This window comes from Pleuronectes platessa, chromosome 16, assembly GCF_947347685.1.
Source record: "Pleuronectes platessa chromosome 16, fPlePla1.1, whole genome shotgun sequence".
NCBI classification, from domain to species: domain Eukaryota; kingdom Metazoa; phylum Chordata; class Actinopteri; order Pleuronectiformes; family Pleuronectidae; genus Pleuronectes; species Pleuronectes platessa.
The window spans coordinates 12,589,240-12,610,269 of NC_070641.1; the positions used below are offsets into that span (position 1 = coordinate 12,589,240).

Below are 21,030 nucleotides of genomic sequence, written 5' to 3' on the forward strand. Positions count from 1 at the left end.
AGTGTTAATAGAGGAGTGAAATTGATCAAATCAGATATGTAACCCTCGGCATTAAGCAAAAGGTAAATACTTTGTTTTTTTAACACAGTCGCTGGCAGTGCTACAGCAGCCACCATCGGACCCAGAGGGTGTGCTACTCCCTGCTGCTGCGCCTCCTGAGGACCATCGATGCAGAGTGGGACCCTCCCGCTGTGAGAGGAGACCTGGTATGTTTGTCTGTCATTGGCCTCACAGTAGGAACACACCTTTCATCATGTGGAAACAGTCACCTCATTAGCTCAGCTCGTCACTGACATTCATCAAGGTTTTTGGTTTTGGCCAAAAATGCCTCGCAGCCAGTGTACTTGAAGCTATAACTGAGGGCCCTTCCTGTGTCCAGGAGAGGCAGCTGTCAGACAGCTTCAGGCTGTACACAGAGCACTGCCTGTGCCTGATGAAGAACATGCGTCAGGTTTTCCCCTGCACCAGTGCTGCTGCCATTACACGCTACGAGCTCATGCTGAGGTAAAGTCACACTGCCATCACATCACGCACCCGCCCTTGTTGCCATTTTAGGACCCGCTCAGTCTCTCATCCCAACAAACACTGAGAAAATACAGCCAGTCAGTCACACTGTGTGGTAGAAGCACTGTTGCTACTTACTCGAACAGCATTGTTGAATCATTTCTCATATCAAAGGAGATGTTAAAGATTTGTTCCTGGCCTAACGCTATACATATTTTGGTCATGAGCAACAATGAACATATTTTTCCTTTAATCTCTAAATCATATAATGCTTCCTTTCCACCAATAAAATGTACATGTGAGACCTTTAGATCAGGGAAAATCCCCAAAATCATATGCATTCATCCTCTGGGGAACATGAATGTCCACAGTGAATTTCATGGAAATCCATACGATCATTTTCAAGACACATTGTCATCTACAACGTTAGGACCAAGGGAAAATGTATAAACAATCCACGGGAGACCATGGATAGTCTTTGCAAAACTTGATTTTGAGATCCCCTACTCTGGATCAACTGAAATCCCACTCTTTTATCCTCACCTTTTCAATCAAACCCAAAAAATTGACATTAGAGCACAAAATGCACCAAATTAATGATGCATTGATGATACAAATGCCAGCCAGTAACATCAGCTAATTACCTAAGACACATGCTGCTGGAGAAATCCAGCTCTGCCCAGTGATCGATACCTCGAAGAAGATCGTCTCGACCTGTCAGAAACACACCTATATTCTTGCATGCCTCACTTTGTGGGGACCCTAGTCCTAATAGGAGTTGTGGGGTCGCCATGAAACAGTCTGAGCCAACAAATTTATTTTAGCTCACAGCATTTAGACCTAGTTTATATAGTAAATACAATAATTAAAGTTGAAATACCTTTGCAGTATTGTGTCCTTATTCAATTGTAAAAAATAATATGTTGGTGTATGACGTGAAAGCAGCATCAACATGACCTTGGTTATTGGCTTGTAATGCTCCTTCCTGTCTGTGTATGCCAGGGGGATTGGCTACATGCAAAACATGCGGGCATTTAAGACCGTATGCCCTCTTCGAAATGAACTGCATCTGGACATCACTACCGCTGTAAAGGTAACAATGGAATATGCAATTTAAATAAAGTTTATATTTGACATAATATTTTACAATTACATATTCAACCCGCCATGTGGAGATGTGCTGCACTATAAATAAATGTCCTATGCAGTTGGTTCTTAATGATTTTATGAAAATAAGGGAGACACGATGCGTATCTGTACCAAGTGCACAAATGTACTATATTGCTGTTGCTGTTGTGTTTGTGGTAAAGCAGGAAAACTAGATGCTTGTTGTGCTGATGTAAAATGTATTCAACAAATTCATAGGATTTGATTATACAAACATACTTAATTAATCCTTCTAATCTTCCTAATTTGTGTAATTATTTCAATAGAAAGGAGCAGCTGAGTGGTACGAGAGCTTAATTGCCCGTTATAAACCAGAGGATGGGGTAAGTTTAAACTGATTAATTTTAAAGGGATAGTTCACCAAAAAACGAGAATTCACTCATCTCCTCACGTATATGTATATGTTTTTTATTTGTAGTGACCGTGCCTTTGAACTGAATTGATATACAGGATACTGATTGTATAATTGATTTAATGTAGACCCTGGATGAGCAGCTGAAGAAACTGGTTCAGGTGGTGGATGCTGTGGTTGCAGACATACAGAGGGCCCAGAAGATCTACAACAAACTCTTCTACAGGTGAATAACAATACTGTAAATTCAATAAACTTTTTCTGCTCCCTTCCATAGAAACATTGATTTGCATAGTTGGACTATGGCCATTTCAACTTGAGTTTTTTATTCTCACAGTGCTGTGAAAGTAGATTTCTTCAGCATATCATACAGACAGTTGGAGAAACAGGTATGAAAAAAGTCAAAAATATATTCCTCCACACTGTATTTTTGTGACTTTGACACATCATACTTAAACACAGTCAAATTATTTTCGACCTTCAGGTAGCGGATGACGTAAATGTAGCAATGGAGCGAGTGTGTGGGACCCTGGAGCAGGAGAGCTCCAAGCTGACTCAAACAATGGGAGAGACCATCTTTGAGCTCTTCATGTCCTTGAAAGTCCTCAAAGGCTTTCGGGAGTTCCTTCCACTCAAGTGAGTTATCAGTTTCAACTAATGACTGTTCACAAAGCAGCTTAAAAGGCTGTGTGTGTTGGTCATTTGTTTGAAATGTCAGCAGGAAGATGAAAACTCAGCCTTGGATTTTTCACAACAAATAAAAAAGGTATGTTTTCTTCTCTGACAGGGACGCTAAAATGTTGGCTTTGACGGGCTTCCATAACTGGTTCAAGTCCTCGATTCATAAGTGGCTGCAGATCGTTCACGACAGATCTTGCGACAGGATCCGTAAAGCAGTGGAAACAGACCAAGTAAGAGACACCCGCATCTTGAAATGAAGCAAATGAAAATTAGAATGGCGTTCAGTAAACTGCATACCTGAGAAATAAGGTGTCTTTTTCTCGTTAAAGAAAGAGAAAAAAAATCCTATGGGTTCTTTTCTGACCCATACTGCATCATTCCACCTAATTTTGTGGTGAAAAACATCCTCATTGGTGGATGTAATAATTTAGATCTGATATTGTGTTTGTTTTAAATAGCTTTTAGTATCCAGGTATAAGTTTTATTTCATAAAAATTAATGAATTCTACAAACATATAAAGTAAAAGCAATTTTTTTTACAAGATGGATAAAACTGTTGATGTAGATATGCCTAAACCTACTAAAACTACAATATATGAATACATGTTAAGGCTGTTAATACAGTAGTCATGGATACTTCATCAGAGGAGCTGACAAATTAAAATTAATAACTTAAAAATTTCTTTATAGCGGCCTTAAATTACCAAATAATGCGCTTATAATTGTTTTTGTTAACCTTATACATGCTAAATGGGGCATTGAAGTGCCATAGAATCTTAAAAAAGGAAATGTTTCACAAGGTTTTCAAAAATTATGTTGCCCATATCATTCATTCACATGTTCCATGTGTTTTGCGAACAGTTGGAACCCGTGGAGGAGGCCAAACACAGCTCCTCCGCCGTGGAAGTGGCGACGTGCTTCAGCCAGGTGCGGGAGATCTGGCTCCAGCTGGCCTGGCCAGACTCTGCAGGCGCCTTCATCTTTGTCACTCGTTTGACAGACGTGAGTGCCACTTCCAGTATTGACACACACCTGACTTAAATCCTGCATACACACAAACACAACTCAGGAAAGACCCAACACGTATAATCAGGATTAATGAAACGATTTTTAACGGAATTATAATGTAAAAGTAGGAGATTCCCTGTAGTAACAGGACTGGGATTTTGTCGGCCACAGAATTTCTGCAGTGAGGCCGTGTGCTACTCAGAGATGATAACACGCAAGATTGAGAGGAACCAGCTGGGCCGAGACAACAAGAGCTTCACAGTGCAGGTAAGGCCTGTAGACACTACTGGGGGAGGGAGCACGATGACGTGGGAAGTAAATGTCAGCGAGAGTTCTCCCTGGCAACGCAAAGGTCTAAACAGGGGAACAGATATGTTTACATCCAATCATTCACATTCGCATCCCATCCCTCCACTTCTCTGTAGCCCTGCTTCTTTTCCTTTTTTTGTTTCTCCACCTCTACCCTCTGTCTCTCCTCTTCGGCTCCTCCTCGCTTTCCACTAGCTCTGCATTGCCCTGAACAACATGGAGCATGTGCGCGTGTTTCTGGGTCGCCTGCCCCAGGACCTGGACTGGCAAGGTGTGGAGCGGGCCATGGAGGAGTCCTGTGGGGCGGAAGGGAAGGAGCAGGTTTACAAAGCCCTCAACGGGCAGCTATTGAACATGGACCTGGACCTGCAGAGAGAGGCCAAGCGTCTCATCACGCTGCTCACTGACAAGGTAAACACTTACTTTTTAACCACACTTGAACATGTGAGACCTGCAGAAATTTGTCACAACAAAGACATTGTAACTATACTGCTCGATTTCTATGCCTTATACCTTGATGGTGTGAGGTTTCCACAAGCAGTGACTTCAAGAGATGTATCAAAGGTGTTATAAATTAGTGTAAAAGTATATTTACTGTACATCTTTGGATACATGTGTGTTTTATATATTTGATCCTACTATAAATGTGAAAACAGAGGTAGTTCACACTGCATTCCCAAAAAATCCAAATGCAAAATGACAATAATGGGTTTCAGTTAAATTAGTCCTTTTTATGATCCATGGCTGCAGGTTGGGATGCCATATGTGCACGCTGGTGTATACACATACACCAGCGTGCACATGTGTGAGAGATTATTTCTGTGCAGATGCTCCCCGAGCTGCGTAGATACATCCAGCACATCAGCCTGTCTCCTGACTCCATCAACAACGACGACGTAAGGCCTCTGGCAGTTTTTATTTTTACTGCACCCTTCCTTCTTGTCACAGCGATCTTTCCTGCAGTACATGTAATACGTGTTGATGTGACGTTCTCCCAGGCTGTGTCACCTCTCATGAAGTACTTACAAGACACGATGAGCATCCTCACTGAAAACCTTGTAAAGGAGAACCTGATGAGGTAGTTCTTCTTTTCTCCTCCCTGTAAAAATATCTTAATTTATTTTTGTACACATCAGTTAACCCTAACCCTAACTGTTCTTGGTTATAGATGGGACAAATGCTGTCTAATTGCTCATTTCCATCTGTTGAAGCAAATAACACAGGTTTACAGAAGCATCCAGCACCAAATCATTAAATCATAAATGAAACAAAAGAAAACACAGCAGTTGCTGCACATTACGTATTGCAATCAAAGTGTTAAAACTAATTTGTAGAGTTTCACCTTCTCTGACTCTGGCCAACTTTTCCTTAAAGATGTCAATGATTGACCTTACACACACTCACACACACACATTTATATACTGAGCCAGTTAATCTGAGGCCCAGAGGCAGTCCATTCCAAAGACTGGGGGCATTGATGGCAAAGGCTCAAGATACTGAGGTGGCAGGCCACAAAAAGCTTTAGAATAGTAAGATCTTTAAGTCTCTCTAGCTCCTTGACAAATATATCCTTACACTACATAATGCCTCTCATTAGCTGTGTCTCACTTCAGGCCCACAAAGGAGGACGTTCTCATGGGCGTCCGACAACAAAGGCAGAACCGAAATGTTCTACGACAAAATCTTTCTGTGATCTGGGGGTCACCAACTACCGCGCTTATTGCTGTTGCCTAGCAACAGTGCCGAAGTCGGACACAATGAGCAAGCTTAAATGCCCTTATTTTTTTTAAACCTGTACCGTTAACTGGATAGTTCAGTTGAAGCGAGAGACTCATGTCTCGGACGTACCACAGCTTGCCGGCACCATATCCTCTTTGAAAAATGGTTTGTCACCAAAACACAATGAATCCTGGGGTACGTTTGGCCAGGAAGGATCCACCTGTCGGACCCTTTGTGTCGGCCTCATTTAAAGGAACCTTCGAAGTGGGACAGCCTATTTGCGCCACTGTGCGGCCTGTGGTCTTCAAATGCAGCCTTCGAAGGATTAAGCCCCTGAACCGAGACACGGCCATGGTCTCCTCTTCTCTATATACGATTTTTTATACATTTAAAAGTATCGGTTGAAAGCTGTGACAGCTCAACAAGTGAGATGCTGAAATTGTGTAGGCATGTGTGAGCTTTGCAGCATTAATAACACCCTTTGAACATGTTTTGTGCTACAAGTTATTATTATTAAGCTATTATCAAGGCTGAGTGAGGGGGTGCAGGGTTGTAATTGGATGCACTGGTAAACACAAACTTGTGGGTGTCTCCTCATTGTTTCTGCCGCCTCGTAGAGCTCTCCAAAGCATGTGGGAGCTGCTCCTTCAAATGATCCTGGACGCGGTGACAGAAAACAGAGGCGTGCAGGTGGAGTTTTACAACCGCTTCCAGTACACAGTGGAGGTCAGTGCTCAGTGAAATATTATTTTCATCTTAAATTACCCTTTCGTGACTGTTCTCAGCTTCTCTCCCACTGCGCACCATGCAGCTAAAAAGAGTAGACATGTGTCACCCCTGTAATGATTATCATCACCACTGTTATCATCATCATCCTTTAATTAGCTCAGTAGGTCGTGCATCGTTAGCATAAATTAGATGTTTGAAAAGTCACCAGGTAGTCGTTCTGTGTTCCCACATGAATGACAATGGAGAAGCTGCTGTGCATTTAGATGTGATTTTTGCATCCGTAGCAAACGTCACAGGAGTGGGCTGCGTTTGGAGTTTGGTATTTTCCTCCTGTCAGAGGCCCCATGCTGTTTGTGTTACCAACATGTCTATGCTGAGATGTGAGAAATTAAAGGCTTGAATGTGCTGCTACAAGCTTGCAATTTACATTTTTTTGCATTTTGTTAAGGCCGCGTTGCAATTCTTCAATGCTAAGGGACAGGGTCTCTCCCTGGAAGACATGAAGAGCGGAGACTACAAGGTAGGACTTCTTGTAGTGTATCAGCCTAGGTCTGATTTATGTGCCTCCACCTCCCGTGCCATTTATCTCTTTCCCTTTCTGACCGTCCTCATGTCCCTTCAGGTCCTGGACGAGGAGCTCAGGCTGAATAAATGTTCCTCCTTCGAGCTGATTGAACAGTACTATCTGGAGAAGATTTCCCACCAAGTGCGTTTGAACATACCTGGTGACAGTCTCATTTTAGCCCTAGAGTGGAAGGAGAAGTATCGATTGGACAGCACAACACTTTGTCTTCTGTTATTTTACCTCTGACTGTAAAATTCCCTTCTACCAGGCTCTTTAAAGAGAGCACAAGATCAGAACTGATAACTGACAATTTATATACATATAAATGTTATTCAGGAACTCTGATATTCCTTGTTATCTGTCGTACTTGACATAGGTCTTAAATTTCATTACCTATACCCACATAGCAACATTGTTTTGGCCCAGATGTGGCCCACACTGCCATCCGGTCCACATACAAAGTGGAATTATGACATTTGTGGTGGTCGGCTCCTGTTCTCCAGATCTGGGCCACAAGTAAACTTAGGCAATACCGCATGTCAACAAAAGGTGTCAAAGATGGCCTGACTTTATTTTGTGCTGTTTGGGCCACTTTCACTAAATTACCATACGGGCCACTTCCAGATTACACCTAGCCTAGACTCTAGAGCACCAAACGTTTGCCAAAAAAAAGGCCCACTTTTGTTTTGGGACCTTTGACCTACATTTGCTATTATACACGTGGGCCACTTTTCCCTCACAATTTTGTCTGGGCCACAAGAAGGCCAGAAGTGCTTCATTATTGCCTGAAGTTTCCCACATCCGTATGCAATCTTAAAAAGGTCTTAAATTTACTTTCATGTGCATGTATAATTGCTGAATACAAAGGTGTTTTTGAAATGATACCTTTCGTATTTGATTAGAGTCTTCTGGTAAGAAATGTGCAAATTGTATCATAACATGTACTCAATGTTGCAGAAAACTCTCAAACACACCCGTTTCGGTCGAATCAGTGTCAAGTGCTACTATGATGCTCCAGAGCAGAGACTGACGGTGGAGATTCTGCATGCTGCGGATATCATAGCACTGGACGCCAACGGTACAACAAAACCAAACGTCTGACTCAAACACGGGTTAATGTTTTGAAGGTGGGTTTTCACTCTCTGTTCTGGTCGTCAATAGGTCTGAGTGACCCATTCGTCATAGTGGAGCTCTGTCCCCACCACCTCTTCCCTATGGCCAAGAGTCAACGCACGCAAGTCAAGCTCAAGACCCTGCACCCAGTGTTTGATGAACTCTTTTACTTGTGAGTAATGTTTATCTATTAAATTACTTTCGCCAAGGAGGTTATGTTTTCGTCAGTGATTATTATTTCTCAAAAACTACCAGACGGATTACCATAAAACTCGGTGGAAGGGTGCGTTATGGGTCCAGGTAGAATCCTTAAGCATTATAATACGGACTCGGATCCGGGGCTGTTACAGGAAGTTATTAATTTTGCTTCTTTTTGTTGATTTTTTTAAGAATAATTAATTTTGATGACAAAAGTCAGGCATGTTTAGGGGATTAAGATACATTCATTTATTTGTCCCAAACACATGCACAGACATGCACAGGCACACTCATGCAGGTAGGGAAATTTAACCTCTGCTTTGGACCCATCTGGTGAAGGACACACAGAGCAGTGAGCAGCCATGTACGGCGCATGGGGAGCAGATGTTGGGGGAGTAAGGTGCCTTGCTCAGGGGCACTAGACAGGGTAGGGAGAATCCTCTTGGATTTTTGGACAGATCAATCCAGGTTCGTCTTTTTGTTGTTTTCTCCGTGGAGTCGAACCAGAGACGAACCAGAGACCTTTTCTGCCCATAGTCCAAGTTTCTGCCATTAGTCCACCGCCAATAATAACAGTGAATTTGAAGAAAAAAAATTTAAGGGGACTGCCAGAGGTTTGTTCCACATCTATGAACCTGATTGATTTGGTTCCTGTCTCTTCCAGCCACGTCAGTCCTGAGCAGTACAGACACAGGTTTGCCTGTTTGACCTTCACCGTGATGGACTATGACTGGCTCTCCACCAACGACTTTGCCGGCGAAGCCATGGCTCCTCTCAGCGACTTCTGTTGGCCAGGGAGACCGAACGCCTCACCTGCCGGCAAAAGTGTCCAGCCGGCCATTTTGCACCTGTCTCGCAGTAAACCCAGTGGTACATACAGCTCCAGGCCATATCAGAATGTTTTCTTTCTTTCTTTTACACAAACATAATATTGGCTTCTTTGGAGACCACAGGGTATAGGTCAGGGTTTCCAATTACTTCTCCAATACAACATGAAAAGCCATTTAATCTAGTGTATTTGTGTCAGGGGTAAGAACTACTCTCATATGTTTGCTCTCCCCTCCAGAGAAGCCAATCATGAGGATGCTGGAAGCGCGCATCGGAGACAAGGAGGCTCAGGAGTTTGTCCGCAGGCTGAAGGAGATTGAGAAGTCAATGGAGGAGGAGTAGAAGCCGTCAGCGCTGCCTGCATCGATGTCTTCTGACCTCGTCTTGCAACCTGTGCTTTTGTACTGGTACGATGTTTACAATATTTAGTTTTTATTCTCCAATATTATGTTTGTTCAGTCATTATACCAAAATGAGAAGACAAAAAATGGAAAACAAGGATGTTTTCTGACTGGGAAAATGAACATCCTGTCACTGTGCAACCCTATGCTGTCTCATTTCAGCTATATTTTAGAATTGAATGGATAGTTGATCCTAAATGTTACTAGTCTATATTTTTTGTAATGAAGTAATGTTATCTTTGTTGTATAATCTTTGATATGATAGATTTAACATTTCAGAACTATTTTGTGGAAGTAGCTTACATATCCAATAGTATCCAGTCAGAGTTTAAATCTATACCTCATCATTTGCAGATGAGTTTAACAGGTGTTGAGACTTTTTACCATTCTTCACAAACACTGTGGGGATAAAATGCATAAAAAGCTTATTTAGGATGTGAAATAAATCCTGTAGTACCTATTGTAGGTGAAGGGAATCATTGAGGAACAACAAGTAGCTTTGGGGGGTTTCACTTTATTCTGAGGGTTGTGTTTTCGGGCCGGGGGGATGGTAGCAGGGAGGCCGAAGGGGCTGCGTGGCACGCACACACACACACACAGCTCGGGTTCATTCCACTTTTTCAAAAAGCTTATGATGGGTCAATGAAGAGGCCAAAGACAGTGCTACAGTAGTGGTGGGAAAATTGCTTCTTCTGACACCAGTCAGTCAACAATGTTTATGATGCTGATTGCAGCGAGTGAGCTTATGTAGCGTTCAGACAGTTCTGGAAACAGCCATCAAGTTTGTGTGTCAGGATTTTGAAGTATCTTGAATTTTAACTTAACAAAATCGTGGACAAACAAGGCTAAAAACAGTTTCTTCCTTGGTTGTATAGCATGAACTCACGATGACAAGACAGAAAGTCATTATTTGTGAACTTCACAGTGATCCGTTGAAGAAGAAAGTCGTGAAGCCTCAACTTGGCATTAGTAGACAATTAAATGCAGGAAAATTCAAAGCTACTGTATATCAATGAAAGCCATCAGTCTGGTTTAAAATGCCACCTAGGTATTAACTTTAGGTTCAAGTCCTGTCTAGGAAACTGGCCCTTACTGTTTAAATGTAGCTTAAAGTTTACATTGGTAAATACGCCACCTGCTAGTATTCACAAAAAAATGAATAATGCACATTCTGGCCTTTGGGGGAGCCGTTAATGAAAGAAGCTAGTTTTATTATGGAGAGACACCTTACGAACAAAAGCACAACAGGATCACAAAAGTAGTAATATGTACAGTAGAGAAAAAACACTGTAGCAAGTAGTGAGAACTTAGCACCAAAATCTTAACACCGACAGCGTTTTGATAGCGATGTATCTTTACAGTAGCCGCTTGTGTCGTGCTTTGTCGTTACCCTGTGGAGCTGCGAGTTAAAAGCACGCAAAAAAAAACAAAACAAACATATCTATGCCTGGAGATTGTGCTGCGTTACAGGGATCGTTCAGGTGTTCAAGAAATATGTCTTTAGCAAACAGAAGCGAGGACTCCTTTAAGACCATCATTCCCCTGTATGTCTATATGTTTAATACCGTTTTTACGATATTCTAGACAGAATATGTTAGTATTCCTGAGAAATCCCTCTCTATCTCATCCATTTCAACAGTACATCTTATGACTTAAATATTATAAATGACAAGATTATATTTCATGTTCATTAAAGGTCATGTAAACTATTATATGATCTTATGAAGCTGAAATTATATATTAAAAGATCAATTTTAAATCACAATACTGAAGTAAATCTTTATCAATGTGGGGGGGTTGATATATAACATGAAAAACAATTGTTTTGCTTTATGTAAGGAAACATACTCTCTCTCATGCACACACAGCATATACGTACAGGTGTCTATGTTTATTCAAAGTATTAAAGATGTCTATATGTTGTCCATAGACAAATTCAATCTGGTCAGTATTGGTTGAGTAGATTAATTTATTTTACTGATTTTCAAATTTAACAAAGATATTTTAGTCTGAAAATGTTCAGTGTAGTATTATCATAGTTTTAATATCCAAAAAAAACTGCATTTCATAAACTGGTCACAATGGAGAAAAACAATAGAGGTCAAAGGCCTCATTGACATCAGACTGTGAACAGAAAATCAGTGCTGATATGGACATGTTTAGTTTGAGGTATATATAATATAGAAATATTGTTCAAGAGTATATGGTTTGTGGTCTGCCAGCCGCACTTGAAGGCAACAGGTTGGTGAAAAGTTATCTCCAGAGGCGAAACACCTTCGATATGTTATAGTAACAGTGAATTATTTGTCCTTGAATTGTAAATGCCTGTGTTGCTGTTTATTGGGTTATACCTTTGAGAGATGTCTATTATCTTGAATAAAGATTCTATGTAAATTTGAACTCGTTAGACTCCTTTCATTGACATGCGCAAACATCAGTACCAGAGGAATGATGAAATCTGCAGCTGGGGCTCAAACTCAGCAGGGATGTGTGCGGTGTAAAGAAATGCCTCAGGTTGACACCGACTTGTTTGTCTACACTTTATCTTCCCCGCCATGCCCTCATCCTTTCGATCAATCTCTGTCTCTCCCTCTGTCCTCGACCTTTAATACCGTATGTTACCTATCCCCCGCAGTGGCTACCTGACAATCAAACACGCTCTGTCAACACTGCTGCAACCCCGGAGAAAGAAACCTGAACACAAACACTGTGAAACAGGTCTGTTCGTTATGTCCGGTGTTAGATCACAGGACTCGTCTTGACATAGTCCACATTTCCCCTGCGATCATAGATTAGAGGAGGATTTCTCTTGCCTGGGTGTGGCTGGGGGGCATGTTTATTTTGTTGAGAGGGTCTCATAGTCGACTGAAAGCCAGTCAATACATTTCAAATTACAAGCCCACTCGTGACTGAAGGCCACCGAGTTGTAGGCTGGCTCAGGTGTGAAGTGGAACATGTCATCTAATGCAGACATGCCCTCTAGTCAGCGCCTGCACACGCTACATCCATCGGTGCACCTGACAGCTCACTACCCTATAATGTCTCTATGCAGCTGGGAGTTTATAAAACTCAGTCATTCACCCTCTATCCTGCGTCCTAAAATATGAAGCTGCACTCAGTGGCAAAACAATTTTAGATATGTCTTGGAACTTCCATTTTTAGCCACTAGAGGTCCTCGTAACTTTACACATCCTTTTTTTTTAACTGGTATGTAGCCTGTGCATGTGGTCCCCAGACTGTCACTTACTTATGGCAGCACAGAACCGGAAGTCGAGACTCTGTCCCCAGATGTCCTCTTAAGACTCATGGTCTTCCTCTTTCATCAAAAGTGTGATTTTTAAAATTGCACAGTTTCTGCAGTCGTCACATGGTCAGAGCACTTTGCATCGTGAGGTCGAGACCTAACTATATTTTATACCCAACAGTTCTCAATGAGTACTTTAAACAGGAAGAAGCATCCAACAGAGCGAGAGTCGGGGTAGGTCGCCGTCTGCCTCGACCAGTTGGGGTGAGGGGAGAGAAATACGGGAGGGACAAAAAGAAGGGAAGAGGGGGGAAAGAAGAGAGAGAAAGAGACCACAACCAGTTGTGTAACTCTTTCCAAGCAAGTGATGTGACAATGTTACCAATAATAACGGCACCAATAAAAACAACAGTAGTAATCATAAAAATGGTGAAAATTAATTATAGGACAACAAATGAATAATGCATCAATATCAAGTATATTGAATGGATTACGAAATATATATTGTACTGTATTTTAATCTGTGTCAAAATGATCCAACATACTGTGAGACAATGCTATAGTTATAAAAAGAGAGGAGAGTTTGATTTACAGTGGTGGAAGATGTATTTAGAATAGTTACTCAAGTAAAAGTAGTGTAGGCAAAAAACAGGACAAATAAAACCTATGCACTGAGTAGTCAGTTTTAGTAACAAAATTAACAATATTAGCTGTAGACAAAAAATTATTGCCCATGTAAATGTGTTTCCAAATATACAAAATATACATAGAGATATCTATTATAATAAGAAATAGAAAATCCTTCACAAGGCAGCTATTCAAACATAATTCATAAAATCATCCGATTTAATAAAGAAGGATTTTAAAGAAAATTAAAATTCATGTTTTAAATATATCATTGATTTTTGTATAAGTAATGTATCAATGTGTTATCGATGCAGTGGAGATAATATTTAAGATTTCCATAGGTTGATTATTCTCTAACAATCAATTAATATAAGATAGCAATTATATAAGGTATGACTTGTATCAGTTATATTCATTAAAAAGTCATTAAAGACATAATACCCCCAAAAATACAATATACCTCAAATTTGAGTACATGAGAAAAATTAAAATGTATGGTGGAGCATTGAAAGAGGCTACTGTGAGGTTTCCTTATCAGGTATTCTTTCAAGTCTCCGCAGCAGGGCAGAGTGGTGGGAGCCTTCAGCGGGTGTTGATCCCCAGGAATGTTGGCAGCGTCTCTGGACTGCTGCTGCTCCTCTGCTGGCTCTGGCAGATGCATTTAACAGCGCTGTGATCCCGCCGTGTCTTATCTCCCCTCAAACCACCCTAATCCTCCACACAGAAATGTTACACTGCAGAGGCCGTCCCCTCCCTCCCGCTGCAGCCGCCCCCACGTAGATACTCCTCCTCCTCCACCCCCCTGGCTCAGATTTTAGATTACACACCTGCAGATTCCCTGACGTGGCACTGTGAGGCTTTCCAGCGAGGACCTGACGCCACATGACACTTCACCTGATTCATCTTCCAAGAGCAGGATCATTAATTCAACCCAACCACATCAATTCATCAAGCGACTGCATGTATGTACAGGCTTTGCTGTTGAGTTATTTTAAGTGTCTTCAGAGAACTTAAGGGGATGGAAAGAATGAGCATTTCTGCAGCACTCCGAAGAGACGTCCTCCCGTATGACTCAAAGTGAAATATGATTCAATCAAGACTTGGTCTGCTTCTGTCGAGGCCTGCATGTGTCCTCTGGGCTGAAAGGAAGGTTCCTCACACGATAAGTAGATAAACACCTGTTGTCTGCAGGTGCATCCTTCGCTGTGGCGTTCGGATAATTAGGTGCCTCTGAAGTCGGGCCTCTCCCCTTCGTCAAATATGATGAGGCCAAAGTGAGGAGAGGCCGACACAGCAAGTCCTTTGTGATCTCAGGGGCCTCGGTTGGAGTGAGCAGAGATAATACCGGACAGCTTGCCCCTGAGGAATGCAAATGGGCTTGGGCCGAAGCCAGCGACTCCACTGAGCCTCTTAACAGAACCTATTAGAGAATCCCTTCAGCTTCATACGGAGCCGCGTCGACTGATCTCAGCGCAGCTAAGCAAGCGACTAAGTGAGCGGTCCAATCCGGGTGTCCGCTGTCGCAGGACCCACAGACTTTCACGCATGATCTGATTAGTCCACAAAGGCGAAGGTCTGTCACACTGTATAATCAGTACGTGCTCCAGGGCTTTGTCACAGACGTTTTGAACTCCCGCAGACCTCGCACAGACTTTACCCACAATTCATAGTATGGTAAGACTATTAAAAGGAATGACAGGGGAAACCCAGACCCCTGTTAAAAAGATTTGGCAAGAGTTAAGACGTACGTGTGCTGAGCTCAGTAGCAATCATTGCATGAACGTCTTCCAATAATAACAATTTCCAAATGTTTTCATTTGATTCAAGCCAACAACAGCACCATATATCTTGTTTAAATAACAAAAACAATGTCTCTAAAATTATCCTGGAAAAGGCCTTCTCTCTGGTCCCCACACAGGTTTGCTCTGTGCCTCAGTCGGTTTCGTGTTTTTGAGCTCCTGTACTCGTATGCATTTCATTGCACTTGAAGGTGGTGCAAGTTCAAGAGAGGGTTCAGAGTTTAGAGCAAAGTGTGATGGGTGTGAAAACCAGTGACTGCTTGACAAAGCCAATCCACCTTCCCAACTTTTTAAGGTTCCCCTTGATTCAAAACGAAGCTTTTAGCACAAACTAAATGTACTAAAATCAGAGATGACTAAACAGTACGGGTGATGTAAAAAGTTGTGAGAACAGCTCAACGTCCCTTCAGTTAGTTAGAGCGACATTTTCTATCGCCTTGCATTTTCAGGAGGAGCTTATATTGCGAAGACTAGCAAAATGAAAAAAGCACTGAAGCATACATTTGCTTGGGTCATGATAAAATAGGTAAAATACTGTAAATACTGCAAAATTATATTTTATTTGGCAGCAGCAGAGCCCTGCAATAGCGTCAGTCAAGCTAAAATTACTGCATGGGTTATACTAAGGGAAAGCCCAGTCATGGAGCCAGCCAGCTGCTGTGTTTGTGGGTTTAAGGAAGTTGTATAGACATGCTGTTCTGTGGAAGGTAATCACGGACCCAAAAAAACTCTGTTCTATCGTTAATTGTATTTTTATATTCAATTTAAGCACTTTAGTTTGGTTGCGCCAATAATCAGTGTTTTGTAAGGCGACCGTAGTACGCTATCCACTGCGGCGAAGGCAGTCATCCATCATAGCACTCCCAATAGGCTAGAAATTAAACGTGTGGACACGAAGGGTTTTTGCCATTTTTAGCAATAAAATGCAGCTCCTTAAATGCCCTGTAGATCCTGGCACCAAGACAAATGTTGATGGAAGCTTTGCAAACTGATGTTTTTATATAAACAGTGGCTTGAATGACTGCTTGTGTTTACACTGTACATAAATCAGGTTTTGTAGGGTTGCTTGTTGCAGCACAATCCGCAGGGAAGTGTCTTGTTTTTATTAAACAACATACATATAAAATGGCTCCTTGACACTGCAATAATTCCATTTCTCAGGGAGAGTTTCTTGAAGTCACCCTTCACTCTCTCTTCCTCTTTACGCTGTAGTTAAAATGTCTACAGGGTGTCGACACATTAACTGACTGTAATAACTATATATAGAGCTGTACAGGACAGTGATGCACAGGTTATGTGCAGCTGAACATGCAAAAATGCCAAAGCAAATAAAGAAAAGTGTCCTTTTAATGGAAAATGTCTAAACAGGCGAAAACAATAAACATAGAAAATCTCAAAAAGTCAAAACTGAAAAAACTAAGAGCACACAGGGGGAAACAGGAAGCTTACGAGACGAGAAGATGCAGAGGAGGGGAGCACAGGAGACAAGGCATTTATGACAGGCATTACGACAACGAACCGACAAGGACAAAGGGAAGCACGGAGAACTATATACAAACAGGGAAGGCAGGGGCAATTGAACACAGGTGGAACATTTGAGGACTGGTGCAGACGATCACAAAGACAGGAAGTGAAGAAAGAAAACACACTAGGAACAGAAACTACAAAATAAAAAAGGAGACAGAACAAAGGGAGTGGGAAAACATGAGAAGCAGAAATAACTCCATAGACATACATACACACAGGGATAACTATGAAACACAAGGTAATAATTAAACTGAGAACACTCTTCATAAAGAGGCGGAAAATAAACACTCAAGGACAAACCGTGACATTCATGATCACATGAACAGCATCTGACTTCCTTGCAATGTTTTATGTCCAACAGCCCAGAGGAGACTCTTTGATTCCCTCTTGAAGCGACTGATCATTCCGTCAGCTCTCCACGACAACTGGGCATCCTTGTTTGTGAACTCGCTCTCTCCGGTTCTACAAAAACAGAGCATGATAATAAGAGACAAGATGCACAAAGTGGAGGCCAGCCAACACCATAGTTTGATGTTGGCGGAGGAAGTTCGTTTTTGGGACTTTAGATGAAACCAGAACGTTTTTTTCTTTGCTCCCAGAGGGCCCAATGAAGAAGCCATTATTGTGGCGGGGCATGTCCACATGAATCCCGCTGTTTATCCTCCCAGTTGGGCAAAGCTCACCAACTGTGGTTCCCTCGGTCGGTCCCAAACACGCACATCTAGCCCTGGCTATTTCTGACTTATAGGCTTTCGTAGCTGTATGTGCTCACCCAGGGCTCGTCAACAAATCACAAAGAAGGAGATTCTGTAGTTCTGATGACGTAAGGGCTCCAACGATGGAATATTCAAACGGTGACAGTGATTACAGGAGGATAAGTGGGCTTTAAGAGTCATTCATCAGCTTCCCTGCTATTCCTCTTTGTCTGTGGAAATGTTATTTCCTCTTGGCAGTTTCTTTAATGTGTGTAAAATGGGGGCTAACTATGTCTTACTTGGCTGCTGATGTTAAAATGAACCCTGTCCATTACCTTGGAACAGGGGGCCATGAGAAGTCAGCTGCCACTTGGTGAGAGTCTACGTCGACCGGCCTCTGAGGCTGCAGACTTCCTCAAACAAACAGGAGGTTGTCACTTAAATTTAATGATCAGCAAATAGAAGCCATGAAGCCATAAAATCGAATAGCTTTCCACAGAAGTTAGAGACTAGGAAAGAAGCAGTTGTCCAATTGAGAGTATTTTGATAGTTTTTTTGAGGCTTGTGTAATTTGGACTCTTAAGTTCTTGAACTTATAGTCTGCAGTGGTGAGATGTTATGAAGTACAGTACCTTTGTTACTGTACTTAAGTACATAGTTCATGTATGTGTTCTCTAGTTGATTTTTTTTCTGGCTACTTTTACACATTTTAAACTTCACATATCGGCAGACATCTGCACTTTCTACTCTTTTACAATTCAGTTCACATTCTTTTATATGTAAGCAATATCGAGAGGGGAATTGTCCATTAATAGACCCGCCTCCTGCAGCCGCATCACTCACTGACTACATTTAAATGGACTCCAATATTCGGTCTATTCGCCATTATTTGATGTAATTGCTAATATAATATCCCATTAATATTCTTGTTTGTGTATTACATAGCACAGTCTGATGATGAGTCATGCCATTACTTCCACTAGGCCATTATGTCTAAAGGTATTCTCCCAGTTTTAAAACCCCAACCTGAAATAGTTTAATGTCTGATGCCTTTTACCAATTTGGAAAAATCTACAACTCCTTTTTTATTGTTACATCTTGTTGACACCCAGGTCACTTGTTATCAAGCAGACAGTAACTGCTATATGTGGATATCACCAAATGCTGTAAAAACTCCAATAGGGCGTTAAGATGCAATTAAGAACTGCAGCATTCTTTATTTGGTCTGTATTATTCTTGTATTATACAAGGTATACAGTTGGCAGAGCTAATGATGTAGTTGGCTGTTGCATTAGGGAATATGCTACACTCAACAATTACTTCTATTTTTAATATTTTAAGCATATTCAAAAAGCAACTTCCTTTTTCTCAAGTAGAAAATACAATGTGGTACTTCTGCTTTTGCTCAACTACATTTTTGTCTGACTTGTCTTACTTTATTTAAAATGTTCGAGTACTTCCCTGTTAGTGATCAGTCAAATCTGATGTTGTGTTCCTGTACTTTTAACGCGCACTGTTTGCTTTGGCACTGTGAGAGCAAACTGGCAGACTTGAAAGAAAACTGCAGTTAGGGATCATGCCAGTGATCTGGCCTTGATAAAATGTTTGAACAGAATCCTTTCCTCCGACGCTGCATGCATTTTTCATCATTATTCATATGCGACGCGCTGTTTTACTTTTACTACCACTGCACAAGCAAAAACCCTCTCTGTTGTTGTCGACTGCTGTGATGGATGAGGTAATACTTTTCTCCCTCCCTGAAAGAAAAGAACAAACTCTAATTGCACCCGCGGTGTGAAGGTCTGACAGTCGTAGAAGGTGAAGTTTGGTGCCGAGGGAGAGGACCTGTTCTCACATCAACATTGCCTCAGTGATCGGGGTGACATTAAAGATGACATTTTTACCAGGGCTGTTTAGTCCCCCTTTTATTTATTCTGTGTCACCGCTGCCCTTTTCAATTTTGAGAAAATAACACAAGCCAAGTCTGAATCCTTCAAAGTAGCAGCCGTACCACCCAATGTTGGCACTAATTGAATCTCAAGGACCACCACCCCAGCATTTATCTTTGAGTTACCGGGGTATTCTTTTCACTCTGTGCTGCTGCAGGGGCTACTATCCTTTGGTGTGAAGACCCTTTTTCTTATCCCCTGACTGATTGTGGTTGGAGTAATCTTCAGTTCATTTCCTACTCCAGCTCCCCGAAAGAGGGGCGTCCGAGGGTCAAGTGGTCAGTCGCAAAGCCAAAGTGATCACGGCTCTGCGTTTGAAGCCTTTGAAGGCCGCTGACCAACAAAGACGACTGTAGCCATGGCCACCGGTGGTGAAAGAGCGAGAATGTGACTGGTTGCTGCCGATAAAACTCTGCGAGCGGTTCACTTCAAGGTCAGCAAACTTTTTCTCACTTCCCAAATACTTTGTCGGACAAGAAACTCATTCTGTTGGAAAACCACCGCAGGAACCCCCTGGTTATGATTCACACGGGACACCGGGGCCACTGAGGCCGACTTGGACACAATGTGCTTCCTCTCATGCTCCTTGTATGTGCTGGTGCTGGCTGCAAATGTCTCATATCATGTGTGTGAGTGTTGTAAAGGGCCTTCTTGTTTTCAGTGCAAAGTTTCTTTGGTGGATTTCCCGTTCCCGTGAAGGATCCCATGCATGCCCCCTTTCCTGTCTATACATTAACTGGATGGTTGAGTAAATATGAGCTCAACCACATTGAACACACTTCTTCTCTCCACTTCCCACTTCTTTTTCTATGTTGTCTTGTTCTTTGGACACAGTTGCATCACATAGTTTCACACCCTTAATGTTTGCATCATCTCAGTCGGATTTTTGATTTGTTGTTCCCAAAGTCATGACCTAATTGGGGGAAAAAACGTTTAAGTTTTCTGACGCCTACTGCCTGGAATATTTTGCAGACGGCTTAAAAAACTTTTTTCATGTTGAATTTGTTTAAAGCTCTTTAGAGTCCAGGTTGTCTGTGTGTAAGTGCTGTATATGACACTAATCAAACCTTAATAACACAAAGGTTATGTTTTCACCCATTTTTTTGTTAGTTGCTTTGTTTTGTTTGTAATTAAATTATGCAAAAAAATACTATGGATTACCACGAAACATGGTAGAAGGCTGCAGCAGGGGTCAGGAAAGAACCTGATGAGTTTTGGTGCAGATCTGGATCAGGTGACAAGTCCATACATTTTTCTTGACTTTCTTCACTTAAGCGAAACGGGGAGTCTTTCAACATCCCTGACATCTCCACGAAAAATTCATAAATCTTGATGAAAAAAAGGTCAGACGTGTTAAGAGGCTGACATTTATGAGTTGGTAAAATTTGGTGCAGATCCAAATTAAAATTCAGAAGTTGTTGTTTGATCTTGGCAGAGTCCCGAGTTTCACCTTGTCTCTGTTCTGTCTTGAAGGGAGTGACAGTTGAAACTAGTTTCTCAAACAAACACATCAAGCAGACTTCCCCCGACGCTGGTTCCCATGCAAAGATTGTTTCCTTCCATATTTCTGTTTATACTCTTGTTCAAATATCTTCATGATGCCTAAAGTAGTTAG

General features: G+C 41.7%; 1 protein-coding gene across 1 annotated transcript in view; it reads left to right on the forward strand.

Moving 5' to 3' along the window:
* Positions 1-11,968, forward strand: part of baiap3 (BAI1 associated protein 3) — a 36,433-nt gene extending 24,465 nt beyond the window's left edge. The window contains exons 17-36 of the mRNA XM_053444444.1: positions 89-206; positions 380-504; positions 1,507-1,597; positions 1,938-1,994; positions 2,152-2,249; positions 2,361-2,412; positions 2,508-2,659; positions 2,811-2,934; positions 3,566-3,706; positions 3,884-3,979; positions 4,217-4,432; positions 4,849-4,917; positions 5,020-5,099; positions 6,358-6,466; positions 6,918-6,989; positions 7,092-7,175; positions 7,992-8,112; positions 8,196-8,319; positions 9,010-9,215; positions 9,412-11,968. Of these exons, the coding sequence (XP_053300419.1) occupies positions 89-206; positions 380-504; positions 1,507-1,597; positions 1,938-1,994; positions 2,152-2,249; positions 2,361-2,412; positions 2,508-2,659; positions 2,811-2,934; positions 3,566-3,706; positions 3,884-3,979; positions 4,217-4,432; positions 4,849-4,917; positions 5,020-5,099; positions 6,358-6,466; positions 6,918-6,989; positions 7,092-7,175; positions 7,992-8,112; positions 8,196-8,319; positions 9,010-9,215; positions 9,412-9,515 (2,239 nt within the window). The 3' untranslated portion in view covers positions 9,516-11,968. The remainder of the gene's footprint in view (positions 1-88; positions 207-379; positions 505-1,506; positions 1,598-1,937; positions 1,995-2,151; positions 2,250-2,360; positions 2,413-2,507; positions 2,660-2,810; positions 2,935-3,565; positions 3,707-3,883; positions 3,980-4,216; positions 4,433-4,848; positions 4,918-5,019; positions 5,100-6,357; positions 6,467-6,917; positions 6,990-7,091; positions 7,176-7,991; positions 8,113-8,195; positions 8,320-9,009; positions 9,216-9,411) is intronic.
* The last annotated feature ends 9,062 nt before the right edge of the window (positions 11,969-21,030 follow it).